This window comes from Vombatus ursinus, unplaced genomic scaffold (assembly GCF_900497805.2).
Source record: "Vombatus ursinus unplaced genomic scaffold, bare-nosed wombat genome assembly UNPS02014808.1, whole genome shotgun sequence".
NCBI lineage: Eukaryota > Metazoa > Chordata > Mammalia > Diprotodontia > Vombatidae > Vombatus > Vombatus ursinus.
Window position 1 is genome coordinate 787,678 of NW_020954586.1, and position 23,423 is coordinate 811,100.

A 23,423-nucleotide genomic window follows, 5' to 3' on the forward strand; every position below is an offset into this window, starting at 1 on the left:
AAAATCCCCATTTAATTTCTTTTGCCGACCCATGATATATTGGAACCATGATGGGGAAAGTCGTGATGTGGAAGGGATAATTATAATTGTAAAGCGCTTAGCACACCATCTGGCCCATAGTAAACACAATTTAAATGTTAGCTTTTATTATTACTACTACTATCACTACCACCATCTCCACCACCACCACCACTGCTGCTGCTACTACTACTATTACTACTACTACCACTACTACTACTGCTGCCCCTACTACTACTACTACTACCTCTACTACTACTACTATTACTATTGCTGCTGCTGCTACTACCCCTACTACTACTGCTGCCCCTACTACTACTACTACTGCCACTGATGCTACTACTACTACTACTACTACTGTTACTACTACTACCACTACTACTACTACTACCACTACTGTTATTATTGTTGCTGCTGCTGCTGCTGCTGCTGCTGCCACTACTACTACCACTATTCTGGACAAGTCACTTCTCCCCTCTAGACCTGTTTCCTCATCTGCAATGTGAGGGGGTTGAACTATATGACTACTAAGGTTGTCTCCACTCTGAAGTCTCTGCTCCCAGTCCTATCTCACCAATTTAATGCCTCCTCCTTCTGTATCCTCCTCTCACACCATCAACCCAGGGGATAAATCTGACAGTATTTCGCCAAAAAGAACAAGAAATCCAAACTCAAAAAACCTCCATTAAACTTTATTTAAAAAGTTTCTTTGTGTAGATTTCCCAAAAACAAAATAAAAATTAAATCCCTCCCTCCCCATATTTTTATTCTATAAAACACACAACATCAGAGGAATGCCAAGAACATTCTACACCAGGACTTTAAAATCTTTAACTGAGGCGTGGGTCCCAGCAGTGTATCTGTGCGAAGACGTTTTCCTTGCTTCTGGTTATGCTACTTCTGTGCAGAACATTGACAAAGAGAAATCAGATGGAAATCTAGCCCAGCGAAGCTACACCAAGCTGATCCCTCTGGGGAGAAACAGCTCCTCACACAGAGGCTTCCCATCTCAAGTCATGCTCGGTTAGGGAAATGATGAGCTAAGCAAGTCTAGATAATACAGCTGCAGGGAGTCAAGGGGCGTCCTGCTGGAGATTTTACACGGGGCCCCAAATGAGTGGAATCCCAACCTCCACTGGGAATGAGAGTTGGGCAAACTGCTCATGAGCAACACTGCTGGGGGGTGTCTGTATTTCATAATGTGGAAGGGAGAAGCTATGACCACCCGAAGACAAGAGCACTCAGTCCACAAACACATTTAGCACCATATTGATAGGTCATGCAGCAAAAAAAAAAAAAAAATTAAAAAAACAAAAATATTTCCTTCAAGGGTTGCTCATAAGGTAAAGCACGAAATAGTACAGTGCACGGTCTTGTCTACCCATAGCTTCTACGAGGGCTAGTTGGGAATAGCTGAGTCCTGTGCTTCTGGAAGAGGTATGTGTCGACAGTCTGTCACGGTTAGGTGCCTATTGTTGAAATGACTCCAGGATTGATGTTTGCTGTGAAGAGGAGAGAGAGAGAAAGAGACAGAGAGGGAGAGAGGGAAAGAGACAGAGAGGGAGAGAGGGAAAGAGACAGAGAGGGAGAGAGGGAAAGTGAGAGAGAGAGAGAGAGAGGGAGAGAGAGAGAGAGAGAATATATGTTATTGAACAAACAGGGGAAAACATTTTCTGACTATGAAAATTAACTCTAGAAGTATCTTTAATCTGATTGGAGGTAGAACTAAGGTGGGGCAATAGGGCTATGCCCAAAGCAGAGAAATTCAAAGGGTGTAGATAGCACTTCAGCAGCTAGAATCTGGACTTAGCAGCCATTTTGTAAGAATAATTAGTCCAAAGGGGGATGGCTGCTGCTTCCTCTCACCATTCCTACTTAACTGAATTTGTCTTTAAAATAGCATTTTTGTTTTAATTTGAGGGGATTTTCCATGCTCCTTGTACATTCTGTGATGCATGGGTCAGAATTCACAGTGATGACTCCAGATCTGAGACAAGGTCGTGAGAGGCTGAATTTGGAAGCCTGTCCTTTGCACTGATGACAAATCAACAGAATGTGAAAAGCACAGGATTTGGCTCAAACTGGGCTCGAATCCCAGTTCTCTCGCTTTTAAGCTTGGTGCTCCCAGCACACAGGTCCCATGGGAAGGGCTTACTTCATAAGTGTGTTGGATAAGACTGGCTCGCATTTATTTCCCCAGTACCTGGCACAGGGATTTGCCCATTGTCAACAGTTAATGTTTTGGTTGATTTAAAATGAATTGACTTTATGGTCAGAGTTCCCAGCTTGGGGGTCACACACTGGAAACATTTGGGGGAATGCTTCTTAGGCACATCCTCTGGCCTCCCAGGGCCCCATTCCAGCAGAGTCAAGGAGGGGCCAGTGATCATAGGTGCCCCCCCACTGGCAACCAATCAATCAACATGCCTGAGTTAAGCACCTACTATGTGTCAGGCTCTGTGCTTGATGCTGGGGAAAGACAAAAAAGGAGACAATCCCTGTCTTTGAGGGGATCCCGTTTTATTGGGGAAAACAACTGACAATTATATGCAAATACGCACACAGAATAAACACAAGTGTATGCGGAAGCTTATGGGGGAGGGGTACCAGCTGCTGGGAGGAAGGGGAGAGGCCTCAGCTGGAAGGTGAGGAGTGAGCAGAGGCTAAAAGGAAAAGGGGATTCCAGATAGCAAAGGTGAGGAAGAAGGGCATTTCAGGCAGTGGGGCACAATGAAGGGTTTTCTGTGCGCAGCCAGCCCAGCATTTGGAACGGGGAGTAAATAAGCCTGGAAAAGGAGGTTGAGGTCTGGCTATGAATGTCTTTAAAAGTCAAACAGAAAAGATTGCATTTGCTCATAAAGCACGAGGGAGCTACAGCAGATGATTGAGTGAGGGAGGGAGGGCATGTCTAGAAAATGAAGAAAGAATTTGTGGGGTTCTCACCGGGGCCTTGGCTAGGATGCCTTCCTTTGAGGGAGAGCTCGCTGGTAAACCCTCACCCTTGTCTCTTTTGCTCTCTGGCGAGCATGACCTAAAGCTGGGGGCAGCCCCAGGCCCGTGGACAGGGCCAGTCTCAGAGGGGAGGGGCCCGAGTCAGCGCCACTCACCAGGCAAACAGGCCTTTTCACAGTCAGACTGGGTCTCAAAGTTGTTGCCGTTGCTGCCGCAGCCGCTGTACCAGAAGCGGCCACAGCTCTTGGTCTCGGGGTCATAGAACCATTTCAGGTTGAACTTCCGGCATGTCCCTATCTCCTTGGGTCGCTTGCAGACATCTTGAATTCAGAAAAGAGGAAAGAGCATCATGGCAGGTCTGGGTGCTGACCGCGAGGGCCAAGGCATCAGTGAGGGCTCCCCCAGCCAGGGAGGTGATAATGAGGGAAAGGGAAAGAGGAGAGAGGAGAAAGGAAGGAGAGAGAAGCAAAGAGGGGAGGAGAGGAAGAAAGAAGAGAGGAGAAGAGACAGAGGAGGAGAGATGAGAGAGAGAGAAGAGGGAGGAGGGGAAAAAAGGGAAAAAGAGAGGGAGAAAGGAGGAGGGAGGAAAGGAGAGGAAAGGGGAGGAGAGAAGGGGGGAGAGGGAGAGAAAAGGAAGAAGGAGAAAGAGCAGGGGAAGAGGAAGACAGAAAGAGGGCAGAAACCGATGGGAGGAGAAGAGAGTGGGAAAGAAAAGAGGAAAGGGAGGACAGAGAGAGGAGGGGAGACGGAAGGAGGAGAGAGAAAGTGAAAAGAGAAAGGAAGAGAAGAGAAAAAATAGGACAGGAGAGCAGAGGGGAGGAGAAGGGAAGGTAAAAGAAAGGAGAGTGGATAGAGAAGTGGATAGAGAAAAGGAGAGAGGCGGTTTTCTTTCTCTTTATAGCTAATGTCCCAAGCCTTCCCTCATGCCACCCCCACAACCTCCAAGAAAAAGCCCAGACCCTCAGAGCTGAGAAGCACCAATGCCCAAGCCTGTTTCCCAAACAACACCCAATGAATGACTCTGAACAAGAACCAGGCTCTGGGAGAAGCAGAGGAAACCTCTGAGGTGAGGGTGTCTTAGCTCTCTGTGGAGCTTTTAGTGCAGAGTTAAGTGAGGAACTGAAGATAAATACTCATCAATACAAAATCCACACACAGATACACACACACACACACACACACACACACACACACACACACGCACTCCAGCACAGCGAAGTTATTCTGATGTAGGGCATATTTTCCTTTAACCAAGGGAGGCAGCTTGACTTTCTCATCATCCCCTTCCCGTGTAACCCACTCCCTGATTGATCCTCTAGCATCCCAAGTAGCTGCAGAGAAAAATGTGAAGTTCCCAATTCCTAAGGAAGGATGGACCCTTTTGTTTGTTTGTTTTTTTATCATTTTCCTGACGACCAAGGGCTTTGAACATTTCATCCTAGATCGGGCTGCCTAGAAACACCCCTGGAGAGATGAGCACCAAGATGTCTTACGGGTTGCCATGACACCCAGCCCGGCTTGACTGCTCAGAAAGAGCACCAAGTGGGATCCAATTCCCATTTCCCCTTTACCTCCACTTCTGTCCTGCCCCACCCCTCCCCCAGTTCAGTAGGCATCCTCACCAGGGGACAGCAAGAGGCAACTTATTTCATTCTCAGAAGCAGGCTCTGGAGTCCAGGAGATGCTCAGTAGGAGCAGACCCCTGACCAGTAAGGGGCTTGAAAGTCACCTAAAAGTCCCACTGAGAACCAGATACATGGGTTCTCCAATCTAGAAGGCCCCTCCGCAGCCATTCAGCCTAGCCTGTATCCAAGCAGGGGCTCCCTCTATAACAGCCCTGCTTAAAGATCTCCATGGGCAGGGAGACCCTCCCTCCAACAGCAGCCCATTCTATTTTCTAACAGTTCTCCCTGTTTGGAGGTTTTCCTTAATCAAGCCTAAATACACCCTTTGTGACACCTACCCATCGTTCCTGGTTCTGCTCTCTGGCACAAGCAGAACGTGGCTCATTCCCCCCACCCACCCCATGGGGGCCATCCAAGTACTTGGAGGCAGCATTTTCCCTGTTACCATTTTGGGGTTGTAGATACTTGTGTGTCCTCCCTGAAATGGATCTGAGTTTTCAGACATAACTCTGGAGTCACGACCAGGTTGGTCTTTGGATCAGAGAAGTCTCAGACCCAAGGGGTAGACTGACCTCTCCTTCCTGCCTGTCTGGAGTCAATGGAAACAGCAGGGAAAGAAGACCATGAACCTCTCACCTTAGACAGCCTCCTCTGGCTCTTTAAATAGATGGGTTTTTAAAAGCCCGTCTTACCCAACTGTCTGTTTCTGAGGGATGGAACATGGGCAGTAGCCAAGGAGAAATGCCTTCCTTAAATGGAAGGGAAATGGATGTAGAGGCAGGAAGGCTTCCCCAACATAGGCCCTGGTGTCCTAGGAGGGATCGAGTCTGGAATGAGAGCCAGCAAGGGAAGCAGGCGTTTCTGTGCAAATCCCACTCCAGAGATTCCGTCCCAGATCTTGGGAAGACCATGACTGGCCCAGCCCTCTGCAGGAGACCCTCAGAGCTCTGAGGGTTGCAGCCGAGCAGGCACAAGCCATCTCGTCATCATGCAGACCCTACATCTGCTCTGGGGGTTGAGATGCCTACCAGGCCTAAAAGCATCAGTCATCGAGAGGGACGTCTGACACCAGCCAGCATTTAAAAACCATCAATATCTGCGCATGCTCCTGGAGCCAGAGGCAGTGTGGCCAGTGGGGAGATGGCCAGCTGTGGGGCCAGGAAGACCTAGATTTAAGGCCTACCTCTGACACATCATCACTTCTCAGGGCCCTGAAAACTTCTAAACTTTAAGTTAGGGGGGAGTTGCTAATCTACATCAGCGGAGAGAATTTACATATTGGGAGTTCTCATTTTGAAATCATAGGTGTCTACCAAAAAAAGAAAACAGATTTAAATAATTAGGGATAGAGAGAGACAGAGGAGGTTTCTGGTCAATTTATAAACATAGTCACATTTGTCATTAGTTTTAGGCCTCTAGGGGAAAAATTACTATTTCTTTTCCTTTTAAACTTAAAAAAAAAAACAAAGTAAAAAGAGCATTTGCACAAATGTTGTAGAATAGAAAGAGAAGATTGTGCATGAATCTGTGAATCTCTATCATGTCGAGCTTGCTTTTCTTTTTCAGTATGTAATAAATTCAGCCCGAGACTTTCAAAGCTGTCCTGCTGGTCTGTGCTTCCTTCTGGCCTTTCTTTTGTTCTTTCCTCATACACAAACTAATGAAAGCAAAGCTGTCCTTTATCTTGATCCCCAACAGAAACTGGATGAGAATTTAAAGGATTAGTAGTCGATTCCTGACTGCAGCAAACCACAGGAAAGTCACTGCTCTGTGCCTCAGTTTCCTCATTTGTAAAATGGGGGTAGTAATACCCATAGTGCTGGTTCTATGGGGCTATTGTGAGACCTGAGTGAAATCATTTCTGTAAAGTGCCCGGCCAACTTTAACATGCTATATGAATGTCAGCGAACATTATCTGGGTATAGAGAGAAACCCCAGGATACCAGACGGTTATTGCTTGACAGCTGCCTCCAAGAAAGAGCAGATATTGGGGCCAGACTAGAGAGGAATTCACCAGTGTTATGCTCCCTGAGAGGAGAAAACGAGTCCCCGATAGCTTCTATTTTCACTAATGATGCTGGTTAACAAGGTGCTAAGCTTAATTGTCTCCACTTGCTTAAGTATAGTCTGAATTCTACATTTTAGCAGCCTGGGCCAATGCCCTGATTATCCTGTCCTAATTACAGTTCTTTCTCCCTACACTTTATTTATTCATCCATTTCTCCTCCAAACTCTCTCCTTATAGATATAATGGGAGCAATCATTGAAGTTTTTCTGACCTGCTGGACTGGGTGATTTCCTGTGGAGTTCACCCTGAATCTTGGTGCCTTCCAATGAGCCCTATACTTGAGCTCCTTGCTAAAGGAAACGCGTGGCCAGAGTCTCCTGGCTGGTCCACACGATCCCCATCACTGGGGACAGTGTTAAAAATGACTGCTGATCAACCCAGTCAACACACTTTAAAAGTAAAAGCAACTTCTGTTCTTGCCTCCTCATCCCTTCTCATTAAGCAGATAACTTGGGACTCCTCCCGTTCTGCCTTAGGCTTCTAGCAAAGGTCAGGAGGGGTGCTCTCTCCCCTCACCACTCCCAAGCATCGTACAGGCTTCACAGTGAGGATGCCTGCTTGCCAAGGTGAGCCTGCAACTGACTATCAGGGGCTTTGCTGCCTTTTCTGCTTGGAGTTTCTTTCCCTAAGCACAAGTGACTAAACAGCAGTTCTGGGGGAGGAACGTTTCCATTCACATCACTAATTTGATTTGTGCTCACAACAGACTGCAGTTTCTTTCATAGGACCTCGAGTCGTGAATAGACTAGGCTGGCGGTCTCTGCCCATCATTTCACCTGATTTTTCTCCCTTGTCACTTGTATTACTCAAAATCATGAAGACTAGCTGACCATCTAATGACGCAGTGCCTTAAAGAGACAAAGGATGTGATGCTGAGTTAGCAGAGAGGGATAACTGCATGTGTCCAGGAAGCAAGCCATGTTCTTGGGGCAGAAGCAAGAGTTAATGGGGATGTGAAACACCTTAGCTCTGAGAAGGCAGCAGCTCAGAGCATCAAGGTGCTTTCTTCTGAGGCAATCAGGAAATTAAAAGAGAAAAAAGTGATCATTCCTTCGTATCCCCCTAGAGGCAAAGCATGCTGTAGAAATGCCTTCATGGTCAAGCAGCCCTCACAGGAGTGATGTTAAAGGTGAGATCAGCTCCAATGGAAGCCAATTACCGGGCAACCAATGCCCACCCAGAAGAGTTTGCTCTTCAGCTCCTTCAGCTGCTGTAGAGGTGGAGAAAGAAGTAGGGTTGTTTGGGGGGAGGGGCAAAAGTAACAAATGAGGGTCCAAAATTTGATGATGCCACCTATGGCAGAAGGGGCTGCCCTGTGCGGGTATTTACATAACACCACAATCTGCTAATGCACTCGGATTCTGTCTCAAATCTATTGGAATCCCCACCACACCATGCCCGGGCACAGCTCTGGTTGGTCTGGTCAAAGAACCTCTTCATCTGATAGTCCTGGCACTGGGTGCCCATGTCAAAATCTAACAGAGAGGGATCTGTCCAAACTGAATTCCAAGAAGAGTGGGGAGGGGGTGCTGAGGAAATGAACTAAAGGAAAAGTGGTTGGTTGGGGGTTTTCACCATTTTAATTGTGTTCTTTTGTAAACCACTTTGAGGTGCAAAGTAGAGAGGAAGCAGCTAACTGGGGATGGAGACACCAGGCAAAGACTCCCAGGTGTTTTCTGCAGAGCTCCTTAGTGGACAAATACAGCTTCTGAACCAGAATATGTCTCCAAAGTTCTCCTTACCCTTCTGTAAAAAGATAGACTAGCCAACTCTTTGAATTCAATTTAACCTGCGATGCGTTTAAACTTCAAAGTAGATGAAGCAGCATTGTTGGCCTTATGTGGGATTTGGGATTCCCCCAAACAGATTGTAAGCTCCTGGAAGGCAGGGAGGGACTGTTTGGTTGTGGCAGTTTTTTTTCCTCCATATTCCCAGCACTCAGCACAGGGGTTGGCACATAGTAGGCATTTAATATATGCTTGTCAATTTCATTCATTTGTGGGTTTGGGGGAAAATAAAATGTGTCCATTTTGATTTCAAGAATCCCAAAATCATTGTCCAAAGAGTAGCTCCCCAAAGCAGGATTCCTTGGGAGGTAAATGGGCATTAGACTTTGTGGGAGGAGAAGAAGAAATAAACCCTTGGGATGGCTGATTTGGTCTACCAAGCTACATTAAGGAAGCTCCTGGATCTCGAGCTGGAAGGGCCATGTAGACCAATCCCCCCATTTTAGAGGAGAGAAAACTGAGGCCCAGGGAAATGAAGTGACCCAAGGTCACACAGGTAGGAGGTAGCACAGCCAGCATTCAGAGGAAGTCCCCCGACTCCCAGGTCACAACTCTTTCCCCTGCACCATACTCCTGGCCACATCTGCTTTGGGTCTCTAGCCCAAGAAGCCACTTAGCCTTTTCTACAGGTTCACAGGGAGAGATTCCAATGTAAATCTTGCAAATTCCTCCTAATTCTGGTCCTTGTGACTCACCATAAAAAGAAAGGGGAGGGAGTAGAAACAAAGCCAGAACCTCATTTAAAGATTTTCTTGTTTATATCCATGAAAAACCATTTCTATTTTCTTGATCCTTCTGAGCCACCCATAACAGATCTCCAAATCTCCCTAGTTGATGCTGGGATTATCTTTCTCTTCATGACTCATGGATGCTAGAATGAGGAGGGAATTCTCCTGCTCCAACAAAAAAGGGACAGCATGATGTGGGAGAATCTAGGCTGGATTTAGAGAGTCAGAGAAGCCTGGGGTTAAATCCAACCTGGGCCGCCGGAGATATGCGACATTGAGAATGACTCCACCTCTCTGGGCTTCTACAACTAAAGCCGGTGCAGTGGACTCAGTGATCTATAAAGTTCCGTTCAGCCCCAAATGGGTAATCTTAGGGGAGTCGCTGAGAGTTTATTGGTAGGTGGGAGGCGTGTTTGCAGAGGATATTGATATTCATAAAGTACCTTCTTTACCTAGGGCAGTTAGGTGACACCACAGTGCATAGAGCCTGGGGCCTGGAGTCAGGAAGATTCATCTTCCTGAATTCAAATCTAGCCTCAGACACTCACTGGCTGTGTGACCCTGGGCAAGTCACTTAACCCTGTTTGCTGCAATTTCCTCATCTATAAAATGAGCTGTGGAAGGAAATGGCAAACCACTCTAGTGTCTTTGCCAAGAAAACCCCAAATGGGGTCACACAGAGTTGAACACAACTGAAATGACTGAACCAAAACAAAAGTACCTTGGGTGTCAACGTTATCATCAGCCTTTAAAAGAAACAAATATGAGTTGAGGTAGTATCACCATGCCCAACACACACACACACACACACACACACACACACACACACACACACACACGAGTGTCCTTAGACTAACAGTAAATTTCTTCTCCAATTCAAATCTTTGAGAAAACTGTTCTCATAGGTTCATGGGATCCTGTCCTTCGCAGTTTCCCTCTTGGGTCCTTCGTAACCCAGGGAGAACCTTCAGGATGTGTGCCCTAGGGGGAATGCCTGGAAACCACAGGTCTTCACTGGAGTTCTTTGTAGGAACACCTGGGCTCAAGTCCCATCTCTGACACATACTGTCTGTGCCTCCCTGAGCAAATCAATTCACTTCTCAGCACCACTAGGCAACTCCCTAAAAGTTATAAACGTTTGTGAAGAGAGTGTCCACACTGGGAGTTCCCTTCTCAGCCAGCTCTGATCTCACCCCCCACTACCACCCCAAATCTGCTGTTCTCCAGACTTAACTTCCCCAGTTCCTAAGACTGACCCTCATATATCATAGATTCTGCACCATGTTTCTGCCCATTTCTCCCTTCCCCTCCTAGACAACCGGCTCTTGAGCACGCCTGCCTCTGGTCTGTATTTTCTAGAGTATCTTAGCACCTATTAGACCCTCAACTATCTAGTGAATGAAAAACATGTCCAGTGCCAGATTTATCTCACATTGGAGGCAGCTGTCAACTGCTGATCAGCTTCCAAGTACTCCCTGATCAATCACATAATATAGGAAATGTATCATGTTGTCTTCTTCAGCCCCCCCCCCAGAAGTAAGCTCCTTGAGGATAGGGACTGTATCACTTGCTTGGACATGAATCCCCATGTAGTAAGAGCTTAATAAATGCTATCTCTAGCTACCATACAGTCAATAGAAAAAGCCAGCAGCAACAAAAATGCTGAGGCTGAATTCTGGGTAACTATACTAGCCAAGCTTGCCGCCTAAGGAATGCTATGAGAAGAAACTTCTCCCCGTTCTTTACGGGGTGGGGGATTATGGGCGTGGAATACTGTGAACACTATCAGACTCAGACCCAGGTGATATTTTGGTGAGGTTTGCTAAGCAACTTGTCTTCCTCTTCCTTTTTTTATTCTTTGTTATAAGGAATGACTCTGCGGGTGGGAGGGAGGGAAGGACATATTTGGAAATAAAGGTGATATAAAAACAAAAGCTGTCAAAAATATTTTAGCAAGTGCATACATCTACTATGTTTGAGGAGCCGAGTGGCTGAGTGAAGACAGGACTGGGCTTGGAGTCAAGAAGACCTGGGTTTGAGTCCTGCCTTTGATAGAGTCTGGTTGTATGACCCCAAGCAAGTGATTTAATGTCCCAACAGCCCAGGCAGCTTTCTAAAACTGTAAGTTACAGGGAGTTGCTGATCTGCATTGTGGAAAGAATTTCCACACTGGAAGTTCCCCAAGCTCATGAAAACCAAGATCTGGACCCCAAAGCACTGCTTTTCACAGTGTCGTGACTCACCTGCATCCATCCCCTTCCATGGCTCAGAATTCACCATGAGGTTGAGTGTGGCGCTTGAAGCCGCCTTTGGTGGCTGAGGGGGTGGAGACTGGATTTTCTCTATAGGAACAAAGTAAGTTTGGCTATTAGAAAAGCAGGAAGTTATGGACCTTTGAGGAATACCAGCAGTGCTTAGCCTCTTGTAGAAAAATCTTTCAGGCTTAACTCTCTACTAAGCCTAGAGTGAAGACCAGGCATTGAAATGGGGTCAGGGCAATTCTGTTAACAAAAGTGCCCTTAAGTGCCTGGCTTATGGTTGGTGCTTAATAAATGCTGATTGATCATTCTCAAAACTCATTATTCCAGCCCCTGATTCTGTCCCTAAACCAACAAACCCAGGCAACCTTTAACCTCCTGGGCAATTCCCTAGTTTTTCTATGAACTATTGTTTAAACCGTCTTCTCAGAAATATTATATTATTGAATTCAATAAGATTTCATTGGGCCCCTATTGCGTGCCAGGCACTGTGCTGGGCAGAGGGGGTAGCAAGCCAAAAATTTGTTCAAGGCTTTTGTATTCTACTGGGAAGGCAGGAGCAAAATAGGTCCAGAGATCAGTGAGCATCACCAAAATAGAACATTGGGAGACCGGACGATTGGACTGACCAGATGGCTAAATTATGTTTTTGTCCCCAGCTGATTGATTCCACGTACAAACAATACTTTTATTTGTACAATGAGAAAACAGACTTAAAAGTCTTTTCAAAGCATGACAATGAATTAGATGCAATGATTTCTGCTTAGATTCCATTAATATAGTGACAATGTAGGAGGGGCTGGCTTTAAGAAATCCTAACACTTGACACTTACTAGCTGTGTGACCCTGGGCAAGTCACTTAACCCCAATTGCCTAAAAAAATTTTTAAATTAAAAAAAAAAGAAACCCCCATTGTACAGAAGTTTTGTGACTGGAGGAAGGGTGCACAGCTAGAAAGCCAAACTTGAATTAGAATATCCTCTACAGCGACTACGATAGGTGATCGTCCAGCCCCTGCCGAGAGACCCCAATGACCTCCAAGGCAGCTCCGTGCCATTTGTAGGCATGTTGTTACTATTTCAAATACAAGATGGGGAATGGGCTGGGGGGTTGTTTTGTCTACATCGGCCAACTTATATTCCATTTGAGATACAGGGAATGCTTTTTTTCGTTTTTTTATTAAAGCAACAAGGAGACTTACTTGTGGTGAATGTCCCCTCATAGGTGGCTTTGACCTGGGACTTCAGGTAGCTGACAATTGCCACATGGTACGTGTGCCCAGCAACAAGACCTCCGATGACCCGTTCGGTCATGGTGAGGTTCTGTTTCAGGACAACAGAGCGATCGTGCATGGAGGTGACAGTGAGGTCATAAATATAAGGATTGGGTTGGTCAGGATTCACCCATCGAAGCCTGGCACTGTTCTCAGTGACCTCAGAGACCTGGATTTCTCTGGATGTCTTAACTAGAATAAAAATAAAACAAGACCAAGTTACATAACACAATGGGATACAGTTGGGAAAACGCTGATTTTACAGTCCAAGGAACTATAGGTTCAGGTCCTACTGCGGCTACTTAGGACTTGTCTGACCTTAACCAACTCATTTCCTCTCACTGGGCCTCAGTTTCCTCACCTGTAAAATGATGTCATTAAATGACCTGAAAACCTAGCTCTAAATCGATGATCGTGTAACCTATCTGGGCCTCATCTGTAAAATGAAGTGGTTGGATTCAGGGACCTTTGAAGCTCTCTATCATACATTCCTAATATTATTTAAGAACTCGATAATACGTAGATTGAACAGAATTCATGGAAAGCTTTGCTCAGTCATAGATTTACAGTCCCCGTCAGAACAGGGAATTGAGACGGTTCCCTCCCTGGTAAGTCATCTCCGTCATTCAATATTTGAATTTTTTAAAAAGATTTTTCTTGGGGCAGCTAGGTGGCGCAGTGGATAGAGCACTGCCCCTGGAGTCAGGAGGACCTGAGTTCAAATCCAGCCTCAGACACAAAAAACACTCACTAGCTGTGTGACCCTGAGCAAGTCACTTGACCCCATTGCCTAGACAAAAAAAAAAAAAAAGATTTTTTTTTCTTCATACTTTCTCTTATGAGCAAAAGGCTACTGATTTACTTCCAACTTCCCATGCTATATAGTAAAATTGTGTTCCCTGAGAACACTTCAATACTCCTAAGTATTTTAATGGAAGGCAATTTCAACACACGCTTTTTTAAAATTAAATTAATTTTTGAAAGTATCAGCGGTCTCTTGCTCAGGAGAGATTATAAAGCCAAAAGGTCCTTCCACAGTCAGATGGAGCTGTAATCTCATTGAGTTGATCAGTCTCTCCACTGGGGTAGGTCACAATCCATCCACCCCTTCTCATCCTATGCAATGCTCCTCAGTATTTGCATTCTTCCACGGATTCTCCACAGAAGAGTATAGCCATTTCAAATGGATTCTCTGGCTTTACCCAGAATTTCCCCACGGCATTACAGCTTATTGTGTTCAGCCAAATGCTGTTAGCATCTTCTCTAAATAACTAACTCACTGCCTAAATACCACTGAGAAAAACCGCACGAGCTCTCTTCCCGGAAATCAGTCCACCCTTCGCGTCCTGGCCTCCCCATAGGATTCTTTTCCCATGCTCACTTCCAAGACTGGATTTGGTCTATGGTCTTGTGGTAAAGGCTTTTATGGTTCTCTCTGGTAAACTGAAAAATCACTGATTGCCTCATTCCAGTGGGTTGAGATGCTGTTCCACACACGTACCAGGTTCTGTGTTCTCCAGATGGTCACTGGGGAATCTTCACAGAAACACAGAATTTAAGGGTGAAAGGGACCCCAGTGGCCCTCTGCAATATCCCCTGTGCCAAAAGAATGTCTACTGCCCATGAAGCGGTTGGTCCTCTGGACCCTGCTTGGAGGCCTTCATGGAAGAGGAGTCCTCTCCATTTGTAGATAGTTCTAATGATAGAACTGGCTTTTCAAAATCAAGCCCAAATTGGGCTCATCGGGCAGCTTTGGCCCACTGCTCCTGATCCTGGCCTTTGGGACCAAATCCCTCCTTCACATGACGGACCTTCAAATACTTGAGCACAGTTCCCATCGCCCCCACCTCAAGTCAAGTGACAGCAGCACAGTCCCTGGGCAGGAAGCTTACTGAGGTGATTTCTTTGGGTGACAGGTTGGACTTCACACAAGATGGTCTCTGAGATTCTGGGACACTGGAATTCTTAGGTTCTAAAGAATCTGGAGTCCTAGCATTTTTTGATTCTGCGACTCTGACTCAGGATGCCCCAGAAAAGTTACGTGATTTAGTTTTCTAGGGTAACATTCTCTATCTGATTACCTCTCTCTGATTCTATGACTACTGGACTTCGTGGCTAATCTTCGCTACTGGCACAAAAGGTCATTGGCTATGCCGTTGCTTTGAAGTAAAGCATTAGACAGCCCCTAACCCCAGTTCTCCCCAATCCTGGCTGCTGCCTAAAATTCCTCCAATAGGACTTAGTCTTTATTCAAATGCAATTCCTCCGCCCACTACCCCCGGAGATTTTGGCTGGTCACTCACTCCTGCCACAAGACGAGAACAAATGGGATGGAGGAACATGAGCAGGTATTTAAAATAGCATGGGTTAGTGGAAAGAGACCTGAATCTAGAATCAGAAGACCTGGGTTCAAATCCCATTACTGACTACCTGTGTGACTGAGCAATCTCCTCAACCTTCTTGCCTCTGTTCCTTATCGGTAAGAGGAAGAGGCAGGAGTAGAAGGTCTGCAGTGCCTCCTAGCTCTACACCCATGACCCTGGGATCTCTCTCCTGGAGCCACTAAGGATGCCAAATAGGGAGGCTGGGAGCCCTGGAATCCACACTCAACTTTGCTTCCAAGAGAAAAAAAATTCGTCTCTTTGAATCTTCTCCAGAAAGTCTCAAAGAGCTATTGACGTCTAAGGCTGCATTGAGCCTTCCCCAGGAAACCCTCTGAAGATGGCCTGGCGTGGCCCGGCCCACCCCCCTCAGAGGAAGCTCTGTAAGAGGCAAGAAGGCCTGAGAAGTTCTGGAAGGTTCTTCCAGGTTCTACCCAGTGCTGCCTCAGCGCAGGTAGGCCTGGGGGTACGGGGTCCGTACATACCTGCTGGCTTCGGGGACAGTGGCTTCGTGGCCTGGGGTTTCATGGCAAGTGGTTTTGTGGTCACAGGTTTCATAGCCACTGACTTAGCGGCAGCTGGCTTTGTAGTAGCTGGCTTTGAGGCAACTGGCCTTGCCACTGCAGCTGGGTTTGCAGGGGCCTGCTTTACAGAGGGCAGGTTAGCGGCCGCTGGGCTGGCAGGGGCCTGCTTTACAGGGGCCTGCTTTACAGGGGCTGGATTAGCGGCCGCTGGGCTGGCAGGGGCCTGCTTTACAGGGGCTGGATTAGCGGCCGCTGGGCTGGCAGGGGCCTGCTTTACAGAGGGCGGGTTAGCGGCTGCTGGGCTGGCAGGGGCCTGCTTTACAGAGGGCGGGTTAGCGGCCGCTGGGCTGGCAGGGGCCTGCTTTACAGAGGGCGGATTAGCGGCTGCGGGGCTGGCAGGGGCCACTTTTGCTGGAGTCTGCTTTTCAGAAGCTGCTGAAGTTGTGAGTTTTGTGGTAGTCACAGGCTTGGATGTGGAAATAGAAGTTGCGTTGTTAGGAACGTGTCTGGAAAAACAAAGGCCGCATTAGCTTTATCCAGAGTGTTTCTTTTTCCAATTCATCAATTCAGCCAACACTGATGACGTGTACTGTGTGCCAAGGACTGACGGGCCTGGGGTCCCTACAAATGCAAGTCCTCTGCTCCCCTGCCATTGCTGGCACTTTCTCCCTCTGAAAAATACTTTGTAAAATGTTGTATCATCTCTGGATTTTCCTATGTATGTGCATGTCTATTCTCTAGGAGACCGTAAGCTTCTGGAGGGCAAGGACTGTTTGTTGTGGCAGCTATATAGTGACAAAAGTGCTGGGCTTAGAATCAGAAAGACCTGAGTTCAAATCCCCACTCAGATACTAGCTAGCTGTGTGACCCTGGGAAAGTCACTTCTCTCTAGACTCAGTTTCCTCATCTGTAGAAGGAGGAAGTTGGACAGACGGTTCTCAAGATTCCCTCTAGCTCTAAATGCATCCCTGTATCTAACAGGTGCTTAATAAATGCTTGTGGCATTGAATTTAAATAAGTTTTAAGTTCTTTTCTTCTATGCGATCTCCCCGCCACCCAATACCAGTCCCAGTAGAACTGTCTGGGCAGATTGAAATGTAAGTCACTCCCCAGATCAGGGACTCGATGAGGGAATTGGTCGCCTTGCCATTTGTAGAAGAGAACACCACTCCGAAAGAGCGTGCCCCGTGCCAGGCTCTGGCTCTGCCATGGCGGCTTTGTGCCCTCACCGTAACTCCCCCCCCATTCCTCTGCCTCCTTCGCCCCAGACCTCAAGGCAGGAAATACAGTCACTGTGTGGTTGACCGTTGAGACTCTGCCAATGCCCACATGGGCATTGAGCGTCTACTAAGCAACCACTGCCTTCCTGGGCACAACACAATACCCTGGCTGTGTAAAGGACAAACATGGCCTTGTGCCCAGCCCCAAGAGCTCTCTAGTTCTTCCTAACATTGTTTTGTAATTTCACTGGGCATGGGCATGGGCACGGGAACTCCCAGCATTGAAAAATCCCTCAACTGATGCGTATCGGCAACTAGACTGTAACTTTCACATAATACTGGAACACTATTAGGCCAGAAGAAATGATCAAAAGGATAGCTTTGGACAAGCCTGGGGAGACTTATCTGAACTGAAACATGGTGAAGTGAGCAGAACCAGGAAAATTATTTATGCAATAAAAACAGTATTATAAACACAAGCAACTTGGAAAGATTTCAGAATTCTGATGAATGCAGTGGCCACCCATGATTCTGGAGGACTCATGATGAAACCTGCTGCCCACCTCCTGAAGGAGAGGGCATGGACTCATGATGCAGAATGAGACATATTGCTGGACATGACCAACGTGGGAATTTATTTTGCTTAATTAGGTATATTTATTACAAGGGTTTGCTCTTTTTTTTTCTTTTTTTCCAATGGAGAAAATAAATGCTTATTACTTGAAAAAAATTTTCTTCAAAGTTCTCTAGAGCTCAGATAGGTTAAGTGACCTGTCCATAGTCATATGTGTTGGAAGTGTCGGGCAAGACTTGAACTCATGTCCCCCTGACTTGAAGGTCACCCACTAGATCACTCAGCATCTTAAATGTAGCATGAACAACTTTAAAAACATTTTGTTGTTTCCTCTTTCCAGCTTCTCCCCTTCTCCCCTTCTCACCCCCAGCCCCGAAGTGGTTCCTGGAGAAGAAAGATCACTTACATCTGCCTTTGGCCAAACTTGATGGGATTTTTGGCTGGCTGGTCCCCCTGGAACCAATCACATTGCTTCCTGACATCTGGGGACAAGTAAAATGCATTTTCACCTATGCAGAAAAGCAAACAGAAATGGCAGGGTTGTTATTTTTTAATCAATGAAATAATCCATTAGACATAGGTATAAATTCACATTAGCCTTGAGTCAAAGATAGATGCCAAGGAGATAGCCCGTGGGTCTGATTAGGGCACACTCTGCCTGGGCTCTGAGGGACTAGGGATGCCTTCTTGGAGGTCCCAGGGAGCAAGATTCTTCATCTTCTTGTGTCTGACTGCCATAGTAAAGACATGCAGAGGGAAAATGTATTCAACATGGAGGATTGGCAGAAGCCAAAGGCAGTGGAACAGCCAGGAAAATCTGTGGGATTTCAGAAAGCCTCCCCTCAGTCAGGCTCTCTCCTCCTAAAGAGAAGAGAAAATCCACCCTTCATACATCTGTCAAGCTGATATTCCTAAAATACCTATCTAACCCTCCTACCCAAAGCCAAAGTCGTCAGTAGCTCCCCTCTTGCCTCTAGAACACAGCACAAATCCCCAGCCTCCCCCGAACGCCCTCCTCAGTATGGCTTCCACTCACCTTTCCAATCTCCTTTCATATTATTCCTTCCACACATTACAGCGGAAGAACACTAGGTCGGGAATCCGAGGATCTGAGTTAGATCTGAGGCTATGGAGGGTATCCTCAAGGAGGTGATTTAGTGGAAAGCACTCTGATTTTAGAGTCAGAAGACCCAGGTTCGAGTCATACTTCTGACACCAACAAGCAACATCACATAATGTGCTCAGCCGTGCTAAGCCTCCCTTTCCCTCATCTACAAAATGTTTTAGAACAGGGACGATGTTACTGACTCCATGGAGCTCACAAGCCTGGTCTTTGACCTAGAATGAGCGAACTAAGAACCAGCCACCTCAGGGGGAGGTGAATGAACCTACCAAAGGAAAGCCAATGAGTCAGGGGGGCCGAGGGGAAGTCTCACGCACTCCCACCCTCTGTGAATCTCACACTTGTTACCCCGGGACTTGTAGGCCAACGGGGTCATCCACCCATCATGAGAGCTCACCACCTTGGAGGCACAGAATCTTAGAGTTGAACGAGGGATCAGAAGCCAACTTGTAGCCCCTCCATGACCCACCCGCCACGTGAATGCCCAGCCTTTACTAGAAGGTCTCCTTGTCCACTTTGGAGTAGCCTTAAACACTAGGAAACTCCTTCTGATGTCTTGCTTAAACTTGCTTCTTTGCACCAACCACTCATGTCTAGACCCGCCAACTGGAGCCAAACTAAATAAATCTCTGCCCTCTTCCATAGTGTAATAGGAAGGGCATTAAATTTGGGGTCAAGGAAGCTGGGCTCACATCCTTGCTCTGCTGTTTCCTGTTTGTGTGACTTTGGTCATCACTTAACCATTCTAGCCTCAGTTTCCACCTTTGTAAAATAAGAAGATGGACTAGATGACTAAATCTATGATTTTATGATTCATGTAATATCACCACTAAGCATTTATTAAGCACTTGCTGTGTGTCAGGTACTGTGCTAAGTTCTCCGGTTACAAAGAAAGGACAAGGCACAGTCTTTGCCCTCAAGACACTTATCATGTCCCCCAGGCCTTCTCTTCTCCAACCCGTACTCCCCTACTTCCTTCCACAAGGTACTTACTATTGACGAAGGAGGGCAACAGCCTTGCAAAGCGTAATAATGGCTCTTCATTCAGCTCCGTGGGCTTGTCGGCCAGTTTGAAGAAGACGTCATTGGGCTCGCTGGCAAAGCCATAGACATCCTTGACGTTGACCTTTCGGCCAATGCCCAGCACGACAAAGAAGTAGCCTTTGCACTTGGCCTGGACGATGATCCTCTGGAGGTCATCAAGCTCAGCCTTCTTTACTTCTCCTGTGACCACCAGCACCACAATCTTTAGGTCTCGGGGGTTGGGTGCACTTTCAAAGATACTTTCTATGGTGTACTCAATGGCGTTCCCCAAGGCCCTGGTCCCAGGCAGCAGGGTCATGTGGTTGCTGAGGAAGTCTACCAGCTTGTCCTTGGAACCATAATCAGTTAATGAGAGCTCCACACGGACAGGGGGTACGCTGGTGTTCATCTCATGCTCCCAGGGTGCATGCTGGAGGACTGCTACCCTGGTGAGGTGCTGGGACATCTTGGGATCAGGACTGATTTCCAACTGCTTGACCATGTAGGTGATATACTTCTTCATCTCATTGAATGCAAATGGGGTAGTGGTTTCAGAGCTGTCCAAGATGAAGGCCATGTCAATGTCCACATCGCTGCCCGCAGCTCGCCTGTCCCTGAAGGAGGGCCTAACACTGTCAAATCCACATGATGGGTCAGGATTACATATATCTAGAGAGAAACACAATGAACAGACAGACACTTGATTCTGTGCCACTTAGGAGCTAATCTTGTTCCTAGAAAGAAGGTGGGATTGATCAAGCCGGAAACGTCTCTACGTTACACATTTATATTTATGGCCAGATTTCCACTGCCATCTCAGGCTTTCAAATATCAAACAATAATGAGATGGAACAAAAACACAGACAATGTCTTCCCCCACCCACACATATTGTGACAGTTACAGGGTATTTCACACTCCTACTATCCTATAAGGAAAGCTGAGCTATAAGTGTAAATGAATCATAAGTTACAATTCTGGACCCCACCACCAGGCAAACCTCAGAGAGTTTACCCTACACCTTGCTAAATGTAAAACCAACCTAAGGCAAGACCTTTCCTGGGCTATCCCAGTCCATTCTCTCTAAAATTATTTCCCATTTACCCTGGATATATCTCATATGTCCATAATTATTTACATATCATTTCCCCATTAGAATGTGATTCCTCCAGGGGAGGGGCAATGATCTTACCTTTCTTTGTATCCCAAGGACCCAGCACAGTGCCTGGCATATAAGGAACTATTTAATAAATGCTTGTTGACTGAGAGTCCCACCACTTGATACAATTTGATCAACCCCATGGATAAGCAGACTGAACCTTTATCAATATGGCATGCCTTACCCAAGCAGACATGGCAAAGAAACACATTCTTCAAGAACTCGTTGAGGTTCCTTGGAGGGGGGAGAACCAGAGCATGTCCCACAGCTGTGTTGTTGATCTGAATTAGACAAAAGGAGACAGTTTTAAAGGGTGTAGGGAAATAAATCCAGTGTCAATACATATGCATGTATGTATGTGTATGTATATGTATTTGTATATTGTATATACATATTTGTGTGTGAAATTATATATAATATTATATATTATATATAATTAATATTATATTATATATATAATATAGTGTGAATTGTGTCTCTTAAGTCACACAGTTGACCAGTGGATTGAACCATTCCTCCCTGCTCCTTTCTAGATAACATTATCCCCAAATGTAAGAACTGAATTTATAGCCCCTGCCCCGGGAGCCATTTTATAGCAACAACAATAATAACAATAATAATTTTTTTTTTAGGTAATTGGGGTTAAGTGACTTGCCCAGGGTCACACAGCTAGTAAGTGTCAAGTGTTTGGTCCGAGGCCGGATTTGAACTCAGGTCCTCCTGACTCCAGGGTCGGTGCTCTACCCACTGCACCACCTAGCTGACCCCAACAGTAATAATTTCTACTGTGCTGGTTATGTGCCAGGCATTATGCTAAGCACTTTATAATTATTATATCATTTGATCCCAACAACCCTATAAGGTAAATGCTATTATTATTGCCATTTATAGATGAGGAAACTGAGGCCAAGGGAGGTTAACTGATTTGTCAAGGGTTACACAGCTAATAAGTGTCTGAGGTCAGATTTGAATTCAGGTTTTCCTGACTCCAAGCCCAGCGCTCTATCCACAGCCCCACCAAGCTGCCCCAATGACCCAACAGTCTTGCCTGAATCCATAGTGCTCTAATCCATCCTCCTTTCTCCATTAACCAATGGTTACAAATGGCTCTGGGTGGTTATAGACCAAGGGACAAAAAGAAAGAACCAAGGCAAGATGATCCCTCCTCCTCCACCCCACAAATGATCCAGGTTGAAGGCGGAGCCTTCAGTGATGACTTATCTGGGTCACAGAGCTCCAGGGACTCACAAGAGAGACTAGTCAACACCAGGCTAGGTGAGAGGGAAGATGGTATCTCCGGCCTTTTCCAGTATGTATGATCACAGACCATTCTCCACTGCCTGGAACATTCCCCTGTGCCCTTCCACAGGGCACCAGACTTGGAGTCACAAAGACCCGAGTTCAAACCCTACCTCTGAGAGTTACTAGCCGTGTGACCCTAGGCAAATCACTTAACCTCTCTGGGCCTCAGTGTCATCATCTGCAAAATGAAGGGGTGAGACCCGATGGCCTCTAAAGTCCCTTCCAGCTCAAAATCGACGTTCCTAGGAAAAGCCTCAGCCTCTTACAACGCTCCAACCAGACGCCCTCTCCTCTATAGAAACACGTACGATCTGTGTCACTTTGTACTGTAAAAACACAAGTGTTGTCATCACCTCCTAAGATTCAGTGCCCTGAGGCCAAGCCCCAGTCACTCAGCCCTAGTTTTGGCTCTGGTCGGTAGAACACCAGCGAGTATCACCCCAGCCCTAGTAAAATGAAGGCTGCTTGAGGACAGGGTCTGTTTTGTTTTGTTTTTTCTTTATCCCCAGTGCGCATAGTAGGAACTTAATTAAAGGTCATTGGATTGAATTGACTTAAACTCAGAAAACCATACAATTAGAAAGTACCCGGGGAAACGATCTAGTGAAACCCTGTCATTTTCCAATGGGAAAATTGAGGTTCATAGTGGGTAGGAGAAGGTACATAGATAATAAAGTGCATAATTATTCGCATAGTAATAGCTATTATTATTATAGCTAGTAGTAGTAGCAGTAGTAGTGGTAATGGTAGTAGTAGCAGTAGCAGTAGTAGTAGCAGTAGCAGTAGTAGTAGTAGTAGTAGCAGTAGCAGTAGCAGTAGCAGTAGCAGTAGCAGTAGCAGTAGCAGTAGCAGTAGCAGTAGCAGTAGTAGTAGTAGCAGTAGTAGTAGCAGTAGCAGTAGTAGTAGTAGCAGTAGTAGTAGCAGTAGCAGTAGTAGTAGCAGTAGTAGTAGCAGTAGCAGTAGTAGTAGCAGTAGTAGTAGCCGTAGCAGTAGCAGTAGTAGTAGTAGCAGTAGTAGTAGTAGTAGGTAGAAGTGGCCAGAAGGTAATCTCAGAGAGGAAGGCACTAGCAGCTAGGGGGACTGAGAAAGTCTCTTGCAGAAGATGACTTTTGAGCTAGGATCCAAGCATTCCGAAATAATAATAATAGGCTGGGTGAATGGGTGAATATGATGCTAGCTCTCCAAATTAGACATTTTACTCCAGCTCCGTCTGTGCCTCTGATCGGCCAAGTAAGGAGACAGTGTCCCGTCACTGGGAGTTGTTTAGATAAACGTTAGAAATTGTTCATCCGTCTTGAGAGGCGCCATGATGGAGCGGCCTTGGAGTCAGGAAGCTGGGGGCCACATTCCATCTCTGATGCCACTAGACTGTGTGACCATAGACAAGTCGTTTAACCTCTCAATGCCCCG

General features: G+C 46.3%; 1 protein-coding gene across 8 annotated transcripts in view; it reads right to left on the reverse strand.

Moving 5' to 3' along the window:
- Positions 1-684: 684 nt before the first annotated feature.
- Positions 685-23,423, reverse strand: part of COL6A3 (collagen type VI alpha 3 chain) — a 95,494-nt gene continuing 72,755 nt past the window's right edge. For 7 of the 8 annotated variants that reach the window (XM_027875203.1, XM_027875201.1, XM_027875202.1 and 4 more), the window contains 8 exons: positions 20,896-20,992; positions 19,525-20,223; positions 17,815-17,917; positions 15,576-16,120; positions 12,638-12,901; positions 11,422-11,520; positions 3,126-3,290; positions 685-1,520 (listed from right to left, as the gene is read on the reverse strand). In XM_027875203.1, the coding sequence (XP_027731004.1) occupies positions 1,480-1,520; positions 3,126-3,290; positions 11,422-11,520; positions 12,638-12,901; positions 15,576-16,120; positions 17,815-17,917; positions 19,525-20,223; positions 20,896-20,992 (2,013 nt within the window). In that variant the 3' untranslated portion in view covers positions 685-1,479. The remainder of the gene's footprint in view (positions 1,521-3,125; positions 3,291-11,421; positions 11,521-12,637; positions 12,902-15,575; positions 16,121-17,814; positions 17,918-19,524; positions 20,224-20,895; positions 20,993-23,423) is intronic. The other variant, XM_027875196.1, reaches the window with a different exon arrangement.